This window comes from Pollicipes pollicipes, unplaced genomic scaffold (assembly GCF_011947565.3).
Source record: "Pollicipes pollicipes isolate AB1234 unplaced genomic scaffold, Ppol_2.1 Scaffold_7231;HRSCAF=8579_pilon_pilon_pilon, whole genome shotgun sequence".
NCBI classification, from domain to species: domain Eukaryota; kingdom Metazoa; phylum Arthropoda; class Thecostraca; order Pollicipedomorpha; family Pollicipedidae; genus Pollicipes; species Pollicipes pollicipes.
In genome coordinates, this window is record NW_023597034.1 from 490,336 (window position 1) to 503,577 (window position 13,242).

Below are 13,242 nucleotides of genomic sequence, written 5' to 3' on the forward strand. Positions count from 1 at the left end.
CTTGTACACTGCACCACTGGAGTACACCGTGCAGAGTTGGAGAGTGCATGAAGCAAGACTCTGGGCACTTTTGTTGGTGCGCTGACCTTGTGCAGGACACCACGCGTGTCAGGCCGACCTGCGCACGAGCTGGCACTGAGACAGTCCTTCTTAGGTCGGTGAGATGTGGTTCACCGACATCTACTCCATCAACTTCACGGCGCTGATCGACCCGGAGTTTGTGCGTGGCCGGGGCACTGGGTTCGCAAACGCCACGACCATCGCACGCGCCATCTGCCGACCGACACTGCCCTCGGCGGCGTTCAGCCGCTGCGGCTCCATGACCTACGTGATGTACGAGGTCAACAACCCAGGTCTGTCGGAGGGAGGGAGCTGATACTTGGCCAGTATCATTGCAGAGGCTTAGTCGAGAGCTTGTAGATGATGTTGTCGGTGTATCGTGGGACCACAAGCAGCTGGAATCAGGCCACTATCACGCGAGATCAGCCGTTGATTGCGTCTCTGGCGCAACAACAAAATGGAGACATTTGTCTCCAATTAGCGCCCGCAAAGTTACGTTCAAACTCTGAACGAAATCGTTGCCATCAAACGATCAAGTCAACCAAGGGGGCAAACGCTAGACAATACAATGGACGTGACTGTCCCAGAGATTCCGCAATCGCATTTAATATTTGATAGACGACAAACCCTATGCTTTATCATGTACCACTCATCTACGACTTCGCACTAGTTACATACCAGTTGGTCATTTATTCCTTTGCGCATTCGGCCCACGACACCAAATCATAAAGTACTGCAAAGTAAAATGACGAGTAGGTAGGTGTGATGACACAAAAGTGGTCCCGAAGTCAGAATTTGTATCGATTTTGACATTCCTGGCGATTAACCACAGGTTTTGATTCTGCTACTCTATTCTATTTACCCTATATTTCCTATTGGGTAGCAAACTAAATCGCTATCTTTACAATATTTGTGTAACAAGGGCTATCGTGTGGTGCATAGAGTGCTGGGGTATCAACGCCATTGATGTTACAAGGAATGCTCTAAGCTATCTTTAAACGCTCAAGATTTTGCGAGTAGAACTGTCACCTCATTTAACAATGTTTTTATTAATTCCGCGCACAAGACCATGAGCTGTCCTGCGGCTGGATTACGCCAGTGGTGTTCACCGTTCCCTCCGACTCTTAGGCTCATACAGTGGGCTTGGTTTTAAGATTGTGGGAATTGCGTGTTCTGGCTGACCATCGTCTGCCTTTGTGCGTTTTCAGAGTGTTCAGATCCGTTGCTTGCTTCTCTAAATGAATGCCACTTCAGTGCATCGGCCTCCATAGAAAGGGGGGCAGACTTCTATGGACCTGCTGCCATCAAAGCTGACGGTGGGTGGTGTGTATGTGAAGCAACAGGCCTAGGACAGGCGGTATCCCGAGGGAGGACTGCTCTTTCACCATCCCACTTCATGTTTCACCTCTGCCGCTCTCGCTCTGCCCCGTATCCCACATGCCATCATCCTTGTCACCATCACCAACATGATAATCATCATGACAATCCCCAGCACTTTCTTCATCATCGCCAGCATCATGCATTTGGCGAGATGAGTGGGAGACATCCACGTAGCGCATCACACACGTGTTCGGAGCTGTCACTGCACGTGTGATGGTCGTGTCCGGGCAGGATGCCAGCCTGTCACTGAACGCGTGCCGCGTGTGTGGCCGCCAGGATGGCGCCCGCCGGTGCGGGACGACCCGGCCTGGACCCGACAGTACCTGGACGTCAGGTTCGGCATACCGACCCGCATCTCCGGCTGGAAGGTGACCAACCTCGGCTCGCGCGCCGTCACCAGTATCGCCCTGGAAGCCAGCACCGACGGCCTCCTCTTCCAGCGGAAGTTCGAGGTCAGTAGGAGGCTGGCTGACTGAAGCCCGTCTCATCATGTGAGTAGCGTGAGGGCTCAACGCGCCGTGGCGAGTGCAGCGCCACATGAACAGGATTAATCGTGTCCAACGCCACGTGAGCAGGGTCAATCGTGTTCAGCGCCACGTGAGCAGGATCAATCATGTTTAGTGCCACGTAAGCAGGATTAATCGCGTTCAGCGCCACGTGAGCAGGATCAGTCGTGTTCAGGGCCACGTGAGCAGGGTTAGTCGTGTTCAACGCCACGTAAGCAGGATTGATCGTGTTCAGCGCCACTTGAACATGATTAATCATGTTCAGCGCCACGTGAGCAGAATTAATCGTATTCAGCGCCACGTGAGTGGAATTAATGGTGCTGTTCACGCTCTCAATCATGATCTGGCTCCCACCAAAAACCATGGGCACCTCCGCACGATGTTAATTGTTCCATGAATCCCGACGCTGAAGTGAAGCGGACACAGTGTGTGGAAGCGCACCGTCAACCACATGCATCCGGGCCTGTGCCCTGGTTTTCCCCAACGGCTGCCGCTCTGCCTGTCCTCAGTGGCCACTGGCTTGGTTGTGCCCTGCTGCCAGTGTGTCCCTGAGTCGACTCCGTCTGATCGCTAGGGTCCAGTACCAGCTGACATGACCAAGGAAGATCTGGGAAGCCACAGCTTCAACGCCCGTTCCGTCCGCATTGTCATCCTGACAGCCGACCCAGGCTCTTCTTACATCCAGATCACGTGAGATGACGTTAGGTTTTTGCACCAGACAAGGAGCTCCCATTCCTCCATTTCAGGCCATCTAGGACAGCATAACTACGTGTGCCAAACGTGCTTGTGTCGCAATTCATTTTTGTACCAACCTTTCTATGATGTCAAACGGTGCATTTGTTTATTTGCTTATTTCACTCGTCGTCAATACAGCAGCACTCCACTAACAGGCGAAATCGTTTAACTAAAATCCAATAAATAAACGGCACACATCAGCATGGACATTTTCCGAGGACAATCTCTCAAAGCTGAGTGAAGATGCTACAGAGTTGTAACATATTTGATCACTTGAACTCTAAAATTGTCAAAACTGTCGCGGATATCATCCGCGCTAGTGTTGCTCGCTAAGAAAGTGTTACCAACGCTTGGCAATCTGCAAAACAGACCGCTCTGCACTGCCTGCGCGAGGCACAACGAGCAGAGTGCGGGTGCGGGTGGATCGAGGCGGCACAGGCAAGGGAAAACAGCTTAGCGAGATTTGATAGTCCACTTTACCTTGGAAGATGTTTCTCAGGAAGAGTAAATCGTACTGCACCCTTCGTGCTGCTAGGGATGGGATTTTGAACTGAAGCGGAAGGCTGCCATAAGGAAGGGAAGTGTTTGCCCGAAGAATGTGCAAGTAGCCAAATAAGGAAGTTGTGCTGCACTCGATCGACCTGCACTGTATGGGAATTGGCCGCCCCTGCCCAGACCACACGGCAAAATTTGCTAAATACGGAGCCATCACAGCACTTCGATTGAATTTTGACCAGCTCGTGCCGACTGAAAGGACCGAAAAATGATACCAAGTGCTCGACTGCCCCCACTGACTACGTCAGAGACACGTACAGCAAAGGTTAATTTGGTATCCAGCATTTGTGGCCGCTGGAAGACTTCTACGAGCGTAGTGATGTGGTAAAGAGGTTGTGGTTGGGGTGAGAACCGACTTCTGTCTGGTCGCGCCGGTATACGCCCACCACGACCGACCGTGGCCGTGGTGGGCGTATACAACGTCTGTCTTGTCCGTGGCTGGAGTGAGGCCGAATTGTGTTCGGTCTCGGCGGACCGGCAGTGGCCGTGGTGAGCGTGTGCCGTGTCTGTCTGGTCCATGACCGGAGCGTGGCTGACGCCTATCTGACCGGTCTCGCTCGACAGCGCCGAGCTGTACGGCTGCCACACGGCCGAGCCCGTCGCCGACACGTGTCCGGCCGTGGCCGACAACACCATCTACACGACCGAGCCGCGCAAGTGGCGCCACTTCGCCGTCGACACCACCAACGACATTGTCTACTACTGCGACTATGACCTGAAGAATGATATGGTCATCTGCTTTGCCTCGAGGGACGGTGATATCTGGATAAGTAGGTGCCGTCAGGAAACCCGAAACCTGCTTTGTTAGCATGGTGTCAAGAGGCTTAGTACATTCATTGTGACCACACAAATCTTGTTATCAAAACCGAGCTGGATAATACGCTGTGGTAACAGTATCGACAATGCTTGCACTGTTTTAGTGCGCGTAGGGCAGCTGGGCGTAAGACATCTGACACTGTACTTTTCACAGCACGAAGTGTAGTAAAAAGGAACATGGCCATTTCTTTGCAACAAATGGGAAGCAGGACCATAAAACTCTAAACATTCCCATCGAAAAAATGTCCCGACATGTGGTGACAACTTCCTCTGTTTTCCAACGACTGCAATAGCAGCACTTAGGCTGCACATATGAATGAGCGCATCCAAAGCGGAGTGACAATATCGGGGACATCATACCCAAGACGGTCTTGGCTCTCACAATGGGCTGGTACCACCCGTGCCCAGCCTCATGTCCAGATATATCGCATAAACCACACGAACCTTAACCAAATATTTCATCGCATTAAAACTTGACAGCAGTTGTTTCGAACTCCGTCTGTTTTTTTGCACTCCGTCTGTTTTTGTTTCGTACGCCTGTTTCGCACCTTCGGGCAGTCCACCTGACCGGGGCACCCCTATCTGCAGCCCAGCCGAAATACATCGGCCGTCCACCTGACCGGGGCACTCCTATCTGCAGCCCAGCCGAAATACATCGGCCGTCCACCTGACCGGGGCACCCCCGTCTGCAGCCCAGCCGAAATACATCGGCCGTCCACCTGACCGGGGCACCCCTGTCTGCAGCCCAGCCGAAATACATCGGCCGTCCACCTGACCGGGGCACCCCCGTCTGCAGCCCAGCCGAAATACACCGGCCGTCCGCCTCACCGGGTACCCCTGTCCGCAGCCCAGCCGAAATACATCGGCGAGCTGCGCGGCCACGCTGCCGGCAAGATGTACGCCTACGACAGCAAGTTCGAGTCCACCCTGTACTCGGCGGACGGCGAGCACTGGCAGGTGGCCGGGGCTGCGAACGTGCCGGCCGTCCTGGACCCCGTCATGGTGGTCAAGGGCAGCACGGCCGCCGACACGGTACCCATCGACCAGGGCGGCTGGGAAGGTACGGAGTCGGCCGCGGTGGGGCGACACTGTCGCATCGCAACCTCAGTGATGCTCTCTAGATATTAGACTTAATTATCTCGTTTTCTTAGTGGTCCAGTTGTTTTGTTGGCTAGAACTAAGACCGCCGTAAGTTTGTAAGCCTATTCAGTAGGATGATTGGCATGCTTCACTAAAACACTTGGCTCAGATAAAACCTTTGAGTTGAGACGATCCATGTATTGCTACCCAACAAGAGTCCAGGAGCCCACTGGCGAAGAAGTCTCCAGGTGGAGCCGGCATGCAGAGCATGCTGTGATCTTCATGCCAGGCCTGTGATTGTGATCTTCGCGCCTGTGACCCCACTCTCTAGTCAATGCGATGTTATACAAAAGCTGACTTAAGCTTCGCCCTCATCCCACATTTTTCATAAAGCGGACTGATAGGGGGGGGAGGAGCGATACAGACCGTCGTCCCCCTGCCTTTCACAAGCTAAAAAAATATAGACCTTTGTACGAGAAATAAAATTGTTCAGTACGAGATCTTACGATTGGTAATAGCTTGTATGTTCCTAGTTGAATGATTGGCCCCAATAGGTCGAGTTATATAATTTTCTCCTCGACGTCTATTTCCGCTTACCTGCAAATTTTCACGGACCCATTCCACGAAGCAGCATAAAACGAAACAGACGTGCTACTTGTTTATTTCTCAACATATTGAGAGAAGTCACGTGTGCTTTGGGCATATATTTATGATGTAAAGCTCGGTTAATGCCCGCGTCAGCTACGGATCCCAGTGCAGTGTTCATGAAAGCATAACTTCTCAGAACTAGGAATCCGAGAACTTTTGGTGCCAAAATACGCGCAATGAATGCACCAAAGATCGATGAAGATTTTGGCACGATTACACCACCTGCTGGTTAGATACCCTAGGAAAAAGCCTGAGAGTCGCACATAACCCCCCCACCCCGCCCCTAACTGGGTGAGGGATAAGCTGCCATCCATGTCATGAGTCCACCTCTGGCTGTCTGGAGCGGGTCGTGACTCATAATCACCTCAGAGTCCACACGCCTGCGTGCGTTGTGTCTGCCTAGCAAGACAAGTTGTGCCGCTCACAGCCAGTGGCGCGGCCCCGTCACAGCGGGAGTCGATGTTCGGGGCGCGCGCACGACGGCTTATGAAACCATCCCCGTGCCACAGGTGATTACTACGGTCTGAAGAAGGTCGGCACCTCCGCCTACACCATCAAGTGGACCAAGTGCTGCGCCAGCTAGCCACCGCGGTCGTCCGTCAACACTGGTGTGGAGAAGATGGAGCCTGCGTCGGGCCGGCGCGGTGCCCGGCCACCAGACGGCGCTGCGCATTTCGCCAGTCGGAAGGCTGCAAAATTGCTCGCAGATCGCCGCAAGATGCTTACCCGCGTGCAGCATTCTGGTTCAGCCATAAAATTAATGTAACATGCTGATGGTTTAGAGATAGGATGCTTCGATTTGTTACGATTTTCAAGGCTTAAGTTGCCTTTAGCGCATGTCTGCAAGTTTCATGGGCACCGTGCTGCGTAAGGGCAGATGTCGTGTCCTCAGGGCGCTGTCAAACTAAATGCACGTCTGCAGGAGACACCCGCTGCGCATGCCTGCAAATGTAAAAAAACGGTCACACGATGAAGATGAAGACGACTTAGGAAGACATGGAGATTTGACATTCATTTTACTCCTATATATGGCCATGGACATATTGCTTATGTAACCAGGCGTGCACTCAATATTTTGTTATGGGGAGTGCCAGTGTTGTAACGATAATCTTTGTTTGACTGGGTATCTGTTAGCTTTTGCATGACCAATATGACTATTACATGATCTAAGTCATGATCAACATGGAGAGGTAACAGCATTGGTGACATAGTTAATGATAGTTAAACCAACTTAAAATGCAACACTATAAAAAAACATAAGCAGTTGGGAGGGCTGAAATGACAAAAAGTGTTCTAGAGGCGTAAATTTGTTGGTAGCACTAAAATGAGCATAGTGTATGCTCTAAATTGGTGCGAAAATGTTTAAAGTATGCATATTTAGGTTTTCGTTATTCATACATCTATGTTGTTGAGCATGCCAGCCTTTTTGGGCACATCTTCCGTGAGCTGATCATATTTTCTTTACAGCTACAGTTATGTACCTACATTCCCACCGATAATCCAACAAGCTTGAACAAGCTTTCATAACAAAATAGGATATGAGGATACTCCTTGGTTAGCCCAGGCCCTCTCCCCACGGAAGGCAAGCCGAACACTCGTGAACACTAAGAAATACACATATAATATGGGAGGGAATATTCATCGCAAATTCCACGTTCTAAATCGCGGGTATATCCAATCTCCTTCTACCATCAAGGTGAACTCAACATGCCTACGACAGTCCGCAGACATTGAATAAGTGACGCATGTCACAACTTTCCACCGCAGACAACTATTATCCACACACTGCGACAAACAGTCGCCGACATGAATAAATGACGGCATGTCACAATACTTTCCACCGAAGAAAGAATCTGTTTACCATACACGGCATACGACAGCCGCCGACAGGATGATAAGTGGCGCACGTCCGCAGCTTTCCACCGAAAACAAGCATTACCGATACTGTTAACCAGCTCGACCCATGTTGAGCCGAAGACTGATAAGCTTCACCTCCAGCACCCACCGACGCAACACCTCCGTGTCGGCATCTTCAGTCACCGCAAACACGCGAGATGTACTTCAACCCGAGCGCTCCAAACTACGCATCAGACGCCGGTCGGTCGTCTCCAGGAACCGCGAGTTTGATTGTCTGGTCAGGCGCTAGTTCGTGTGGCGTAATGTCAGCGGCAACGAAGCGGCATGCCCCTGGTCATTCGCGGCACGACTGCACGCCCCTACCTACACGCTTCGAGGCTACTTAAAGGCATCATCATTTTTATTCTCCTGTTGAAAATACCTCGTCAACAAACGGATTTTTCACCATATGCATTTTCTTGGCGCTTCCGCTACCAAGCCGCCATCTCATTCAAATTCCATCGTAAAAGTGAACACTTCTCTCTAATATTTTTGAAAACACCCAGCGTGTCTCACAAGGAGCGAGCAGGATACGTTTGGCCGGTCTTCATAAGGCATGCACTATGTATTTCATAAGGTACGGTAGGCTGCGTGAGGTCAATTGAGGTCTGAGCACTGAGTTTTACTTAAGCTTGCCAAATAATTATCGATTCTGCAAGTTTCAGTCGAATTATGCCATTTTAGGTCAAGTTGTATCAAATTAATCAAATCTTTACAAGCAAAATAAATAACTTTTTGTGGTCGGGCTCGACACATTTTAATCCTTAAGGGAAGTAGTTCTAATTTGACGATGTTGGTTCCAGCATCAAATAGGATGAAATAAGCTGACATAAATATCGGCACACTTTTCCGTAGGAGAGACTTTTGAGTCTAGTCAGCACAATTTCTCTGTTTCCTAAACATGCTCCTCCAGACGTCCATGTTTCATTGACGGACGCAGTTTTCTAGCACAACACGCGACACAATTGGACGTCTTTGGGCCTCTAGACGACCGAGAACGGTCGCAGGGAAAGGGAAGGGTTCATGGGCTGACAATGCTAATTGTTCGCTAATAGAGAGGATGGTGATTTGGGGAACATTTTGAGGTCCATGCACTTTCCAGCGGCGTTACGCTGTTGCCGGGGCCCCGTGTATCCACTTGCCGGGTCAATGTGATCGCCAAGGAGCCTTCTACGCTGCCATTGATCTCTGCATTTTCTCGTATGGCCCTATGGACACGGATTGCCACCTATTATGAATTGCGTCATATAATTTCGACAGTTGGTTGTGTCTTACGGAATAGCGTCACGAATATTATACATAGGCGACCGTTCAATGCCGGCGAGTGGGGGAACGGGGGAGGGAGGGTGGACAAAACGCAGCTGACATGGTCTCTGTAGAGCACATAGGGCATGACCAAGAGACTCGTAGCTTCACATCCATATGTGCTGATTCTCTAAGCACTACACTGGATCTACTACAGAAACACTTGGGAGGGTTTCTGTGGCCCTCGTCAAGCGGGATTATGTTATTTGCGGTGATTTGCTCCCGCACGCACCAGTGCGCCCGGTCCCAGGTGCATCATCGGAGCTCGACTATCAAGCAACGATCAGGCAACGGGATAAGGTGCCTGCATAGCAAACAAACACAATTTCGGGGCAAGTCATGGTATATTGACAGGAAGCACAAAACGGAAAACGCGAACTCAAAATGAACGAAATTGAAGGCATTACTACTCCTCTTAGCCGATGCAGAGAAGACCTGTTTTCTTTGAGAAACAGCTCTTACAGACCACGCGCGGCGCTGTAGCCTTCGCAGCGGACGAGTTGGGCATCATGACCATTACGAACCTGCGAGCCATCAGGTCCCCGCAGACACCACAAAGGAACGGGCCCGGGCCTGGGTCGCCGCGCGGCTCGGTGCGGCTCGCACGCCGGTACTCGTCACGTGACGTGGGCCCGTCGAGATCAGACTCAGCTGGCCCGGCCCCGCTCGCTGGCGAGCCAGCCCCAGGTGCATGCTCTTCACGATCCATGTACTTGTCCCCACCGTGTGGACTTTGCGGGGTCAGGCTGCGCTGAGGGGTGCAACCGTGCCCCGTGCAACCGTACCCCGCGGAGCAACTGTGCCGTTTCATCGGTGATAGGTCTGGACCAGCAGAGCCCTGTCGGTCTGGTTGTTGGTCGTCGTGCGGTGATCGTCGCTTGTCTGCCTCTTCCCTGTGAATGCGCCGGCAGTGGCGCTGAAGATAATCACGGGACTTAAATCTGATGGAGCAAACGTAGCAGCGAAATGGCTTTTCGTTTGTGTGGGTCACCAAATGTCTTCGGATGTCTTTCTTTCTCCTAAACGGTCTACCGCATATTTCACAGACGTGCGGCTCCTCCGCCGTTGCCGTATTGCGCATATTAGTGCCAATTATGCCAATGATCGGCGCATCACCCCCTTTAACCGCGGCGGATTTTCGTGATCGTCACCACAGGCCAACAAACGCCCGGCGAGCCTTTGAACGGATCACCAACACCAGAAGAAACCGCTTCGACGCAGGAAATGTAGCGGGCAAACTGTAACGCCGATTGCACATTGTCGGAGTCATCTGGAGATACATTCTGAGAAGCCTCCAAGGGATCCTTTTCGGGCACCGCAGCGCCGAACACACCGAAATTACAATTGCGGTAGAAATCCTCCGCCGAATCCGAGACGCTCCAGCTTGCATTCACGGTGCTTGGCCCGTCTTCCGCTGATTGCACCAGCACCAATGTCCCGAAGCTCAGAGGTATCTCTCTTACCAGAGACATCGCCCTCGTCAGTAGTTGAAATATAAACCGAAGGACTGGCAACGCAACCGCTGGTACCACGTGGGTGTTAACGATGACACGGCTTGTCAGGAAAGATTGAAGATCGCACAACTGACAGATCCTTCTTCTCGCAGCCGCCGACCCTGCGGTAACGAGTCCTCAAATGGACTCGAATCGATCTGAATGAGCGGGACAAATGCCGTCGGGCCCTGCCTACCCAACGTATCTACTGCCCGTCGGCCAACAACTGCACAAAAATCAGCCGAACGCTCCCAGTCGCGTGCGTGCGAGTGTCGGAAGGGTACCTCCGCTACGGAGATCATAAAGTTAGCTTCGCCGTGCACAAATATAGCGGATACATCCAAATCAAGATGCCCGCAGCCTGACGACACGAAGAGCGTCGTAACTTTGGGACTGTTTTCGAAGGCACAGGCCGCGGAGCATCTCTTCCACATTGCAAGTAAATTAGAGGATGCAGGACCCATTCGATTGCCGCAGACGCTTCGTCTTGCAGCGAAGGCCCGCTATCTTACAAGCTAAGGCACGCGCCAATGCAACCAGGCCACGCCATTTCCAAAGTGGCTCAAGGCAGCTCGATGACAGCCTTCCGTACAAGATTTCGCATCGAACGTCGATATATTAAATCCAGCCATGCACCCATAAGGGACAGGTCACGTTCGCGCGGCACGCCATTTGGCCCCTCGGCTTCAATACAATCAGCTGGAACAGGAAAACAGGGCCATGGTTTTTACGACGATGTTGTTTATTTTCTTAGAAGGCGATGGCTATCGTGCTTGAGATGAATAACACGATCGATGGTATGCACAGTCAAATGCACGCAATGCGGCGTGCTACATGCTGTACATGTGCAAGAGCTTCTTTGATCTACACCGGCAACTGAGGCAAACTCGCTGCACATATGTTACATCATACAGCACCCATCGACGATCCACTGTCTGTGGAATATGTGGTAACAGAGCTCATTGTCATTATCATCACTGAGCAGTTAGCACGATCTTTAAGATCAGTATCACAGAACCCATCCATGACCATCCTCCACCGACTGTAGCTGGCCGTAGCTTTCAGTCGAGCCGTTGGACCGAACTCGATGGTGCTGGAATCGCCTCTAAGCGACCCATCATGTTGTTTTCTCGCTTTGCCTTGGCTTTTTGTCCTTTCTGTCGCCTTCTCCTCCCTTGGTTCATCACTTTGCTTTTTGCTTTGCCTGGATTCTTTTTCTTCTTCCTCGTCTTTCCCCTCTCCTTCATTTTTGCCCAGTACTCCTTCCATCCCGCCTCACCTACGCCTGGCGACGGAGAAAATGGCAATGTTGGAACGATATACCCATCAGTTCCGAGTGCGAGCCCATACGAAACGCCACACAAACAGCAGAATCAGGCCCGCGACAATCTCAGCCCAAGAAAAATCCCCCGCGACTGTGAAACACCTCCCGTCCACCCCGCATCCAGCTCACACAGCCCTGATGCCGCTCTTGTGCGGCGCACCACCCCGCCCATCTTCCCGCCAGGGTGAGAGGCAGACGACGCCATATAGTCTCAGGAGCTGAGTGCGCCGGAAATCCCCACTGACTTCGGAGGTCACCCAACCACCAGCGTCAGTGCGCGGATGCCAACCGTGGCGGCTCGACCGCACTCCACACATACTGCGGCGGCGGTGGCTCGGCAGACCCGCACCTGGACGCATGCCGTAGTCGAAAGTGGCCGGTACGCGGCCGAAGGTTATGTTGTACGGCGTCAGCACGGACGGGTCGATGCTGATGCTCGGAGGCGCCGACAGCCGCACCTCTCGCGGCGCGTCCGAGAAGCTCGAGTGCAAGTCGGTGCCGCCAGGGCCGGCGTCGGCGCGAGCCAGCCGGGCGAAGGCGCCGGCGCGGGCGTCGTGTGACAGCAGGTACTGGCCTGGCTCGAGGTCACCCAGCTCCCGCAGCAGCGACTCCAGCACCTGAGAGGGACGCGGGCCGACGCTGACGACAGGCACAGGATCGCACCCGGACAGGGGCGCATCAAGCAGAGCAGGACGACTACCGCCAGTGACACCGGACAAGACGCAGATCACCCGCAGCTACTCGATCTCAGGCAGGAGAGCGATATCAGCAACAGCAATTAATGGGGAGGGGGGGGGGGGCAGATGGGGCAAGGGGTCACCAGCGGTTGACACCCGACACGAGAACAGCTGACAACAGGCAGACAGTAATACAAGCCGGCAAAAACCGACGTCAGCCAAGGCGGTCACAACCGGAATCAGTACCGAGCATACCAGCACCATCCAATGCAACGCAACGACCGACTCCTCGCACAAGTCGTGCCCAGCTCGGAGAGCTGATTGGCTACGGTGCTACGGCCAGCATGAGAGAGTTGTGCTCCAGCCCCAACCAGGCACTGATAACATCAAACCCTGTAGCTGAACGCCCCAACGAGAGAGTCGCGTCTCTGACTGCGCAGGCACGCTGGAAAAACCAACGACGACCCAGCAGAAGACACCAACCTGAAGACCGTACTGTGGCCGAAATCCCGTGTCATACTTGATAAGCTCGTCGGTCAGCTGTTTGAGGGTCCTCTCCTCTGGAGTGATCACAATCAGGCTGACAGGATCCAAGTGCACTGGCGATGACCGAGGCCAGGTCAGGACGGTCGCCGACTTCAACATGCTCCCACACATGACGGGCCAATGCCAGGCTCGCGCGAGCCAGGGATACATCGCATCACTTCGGCACATAATACCCGTCTCGCTCGAGCAAAACGAGACAGGAAGCCAGCGAGCGACGGCAG

General features: G+C 52.8%; 1 protein-coding gene across 1 annotated transcript in view; it reads right to left on the reverse strand.

The window, feature by feature from the left end:
- Positions 1–6,359: 6,359 nt before the first annotated feature.
- LOC119109222 (little elongation complex subunit 2) overlaps positions 6,360–13,242 on the reverse strand; it is a 111,227-nt gene continuing 104,344 nt past the window's right edge. The window contains exons 11-14 of the mRNA XM_037232815.1: positions 12,959–13,074; positions 12,148–12,415; positions 11,679–11,759; positions 6,360–6,406 (exon numbers count right to left, since the gene is read on the reverse strand). Coding sequence (XP_037088710.1) covers positions 6,360–6,406; positions 11,679–11,759; positions 12,148–12,415; positions 12,959–13,074 — 512 coding nt within the window. The remainder of the gene's footprint in view (positions 6,407–11,678; positions 11,760–12,147; positions 12,416–12,958; positions 13,075–13,242) is intronic.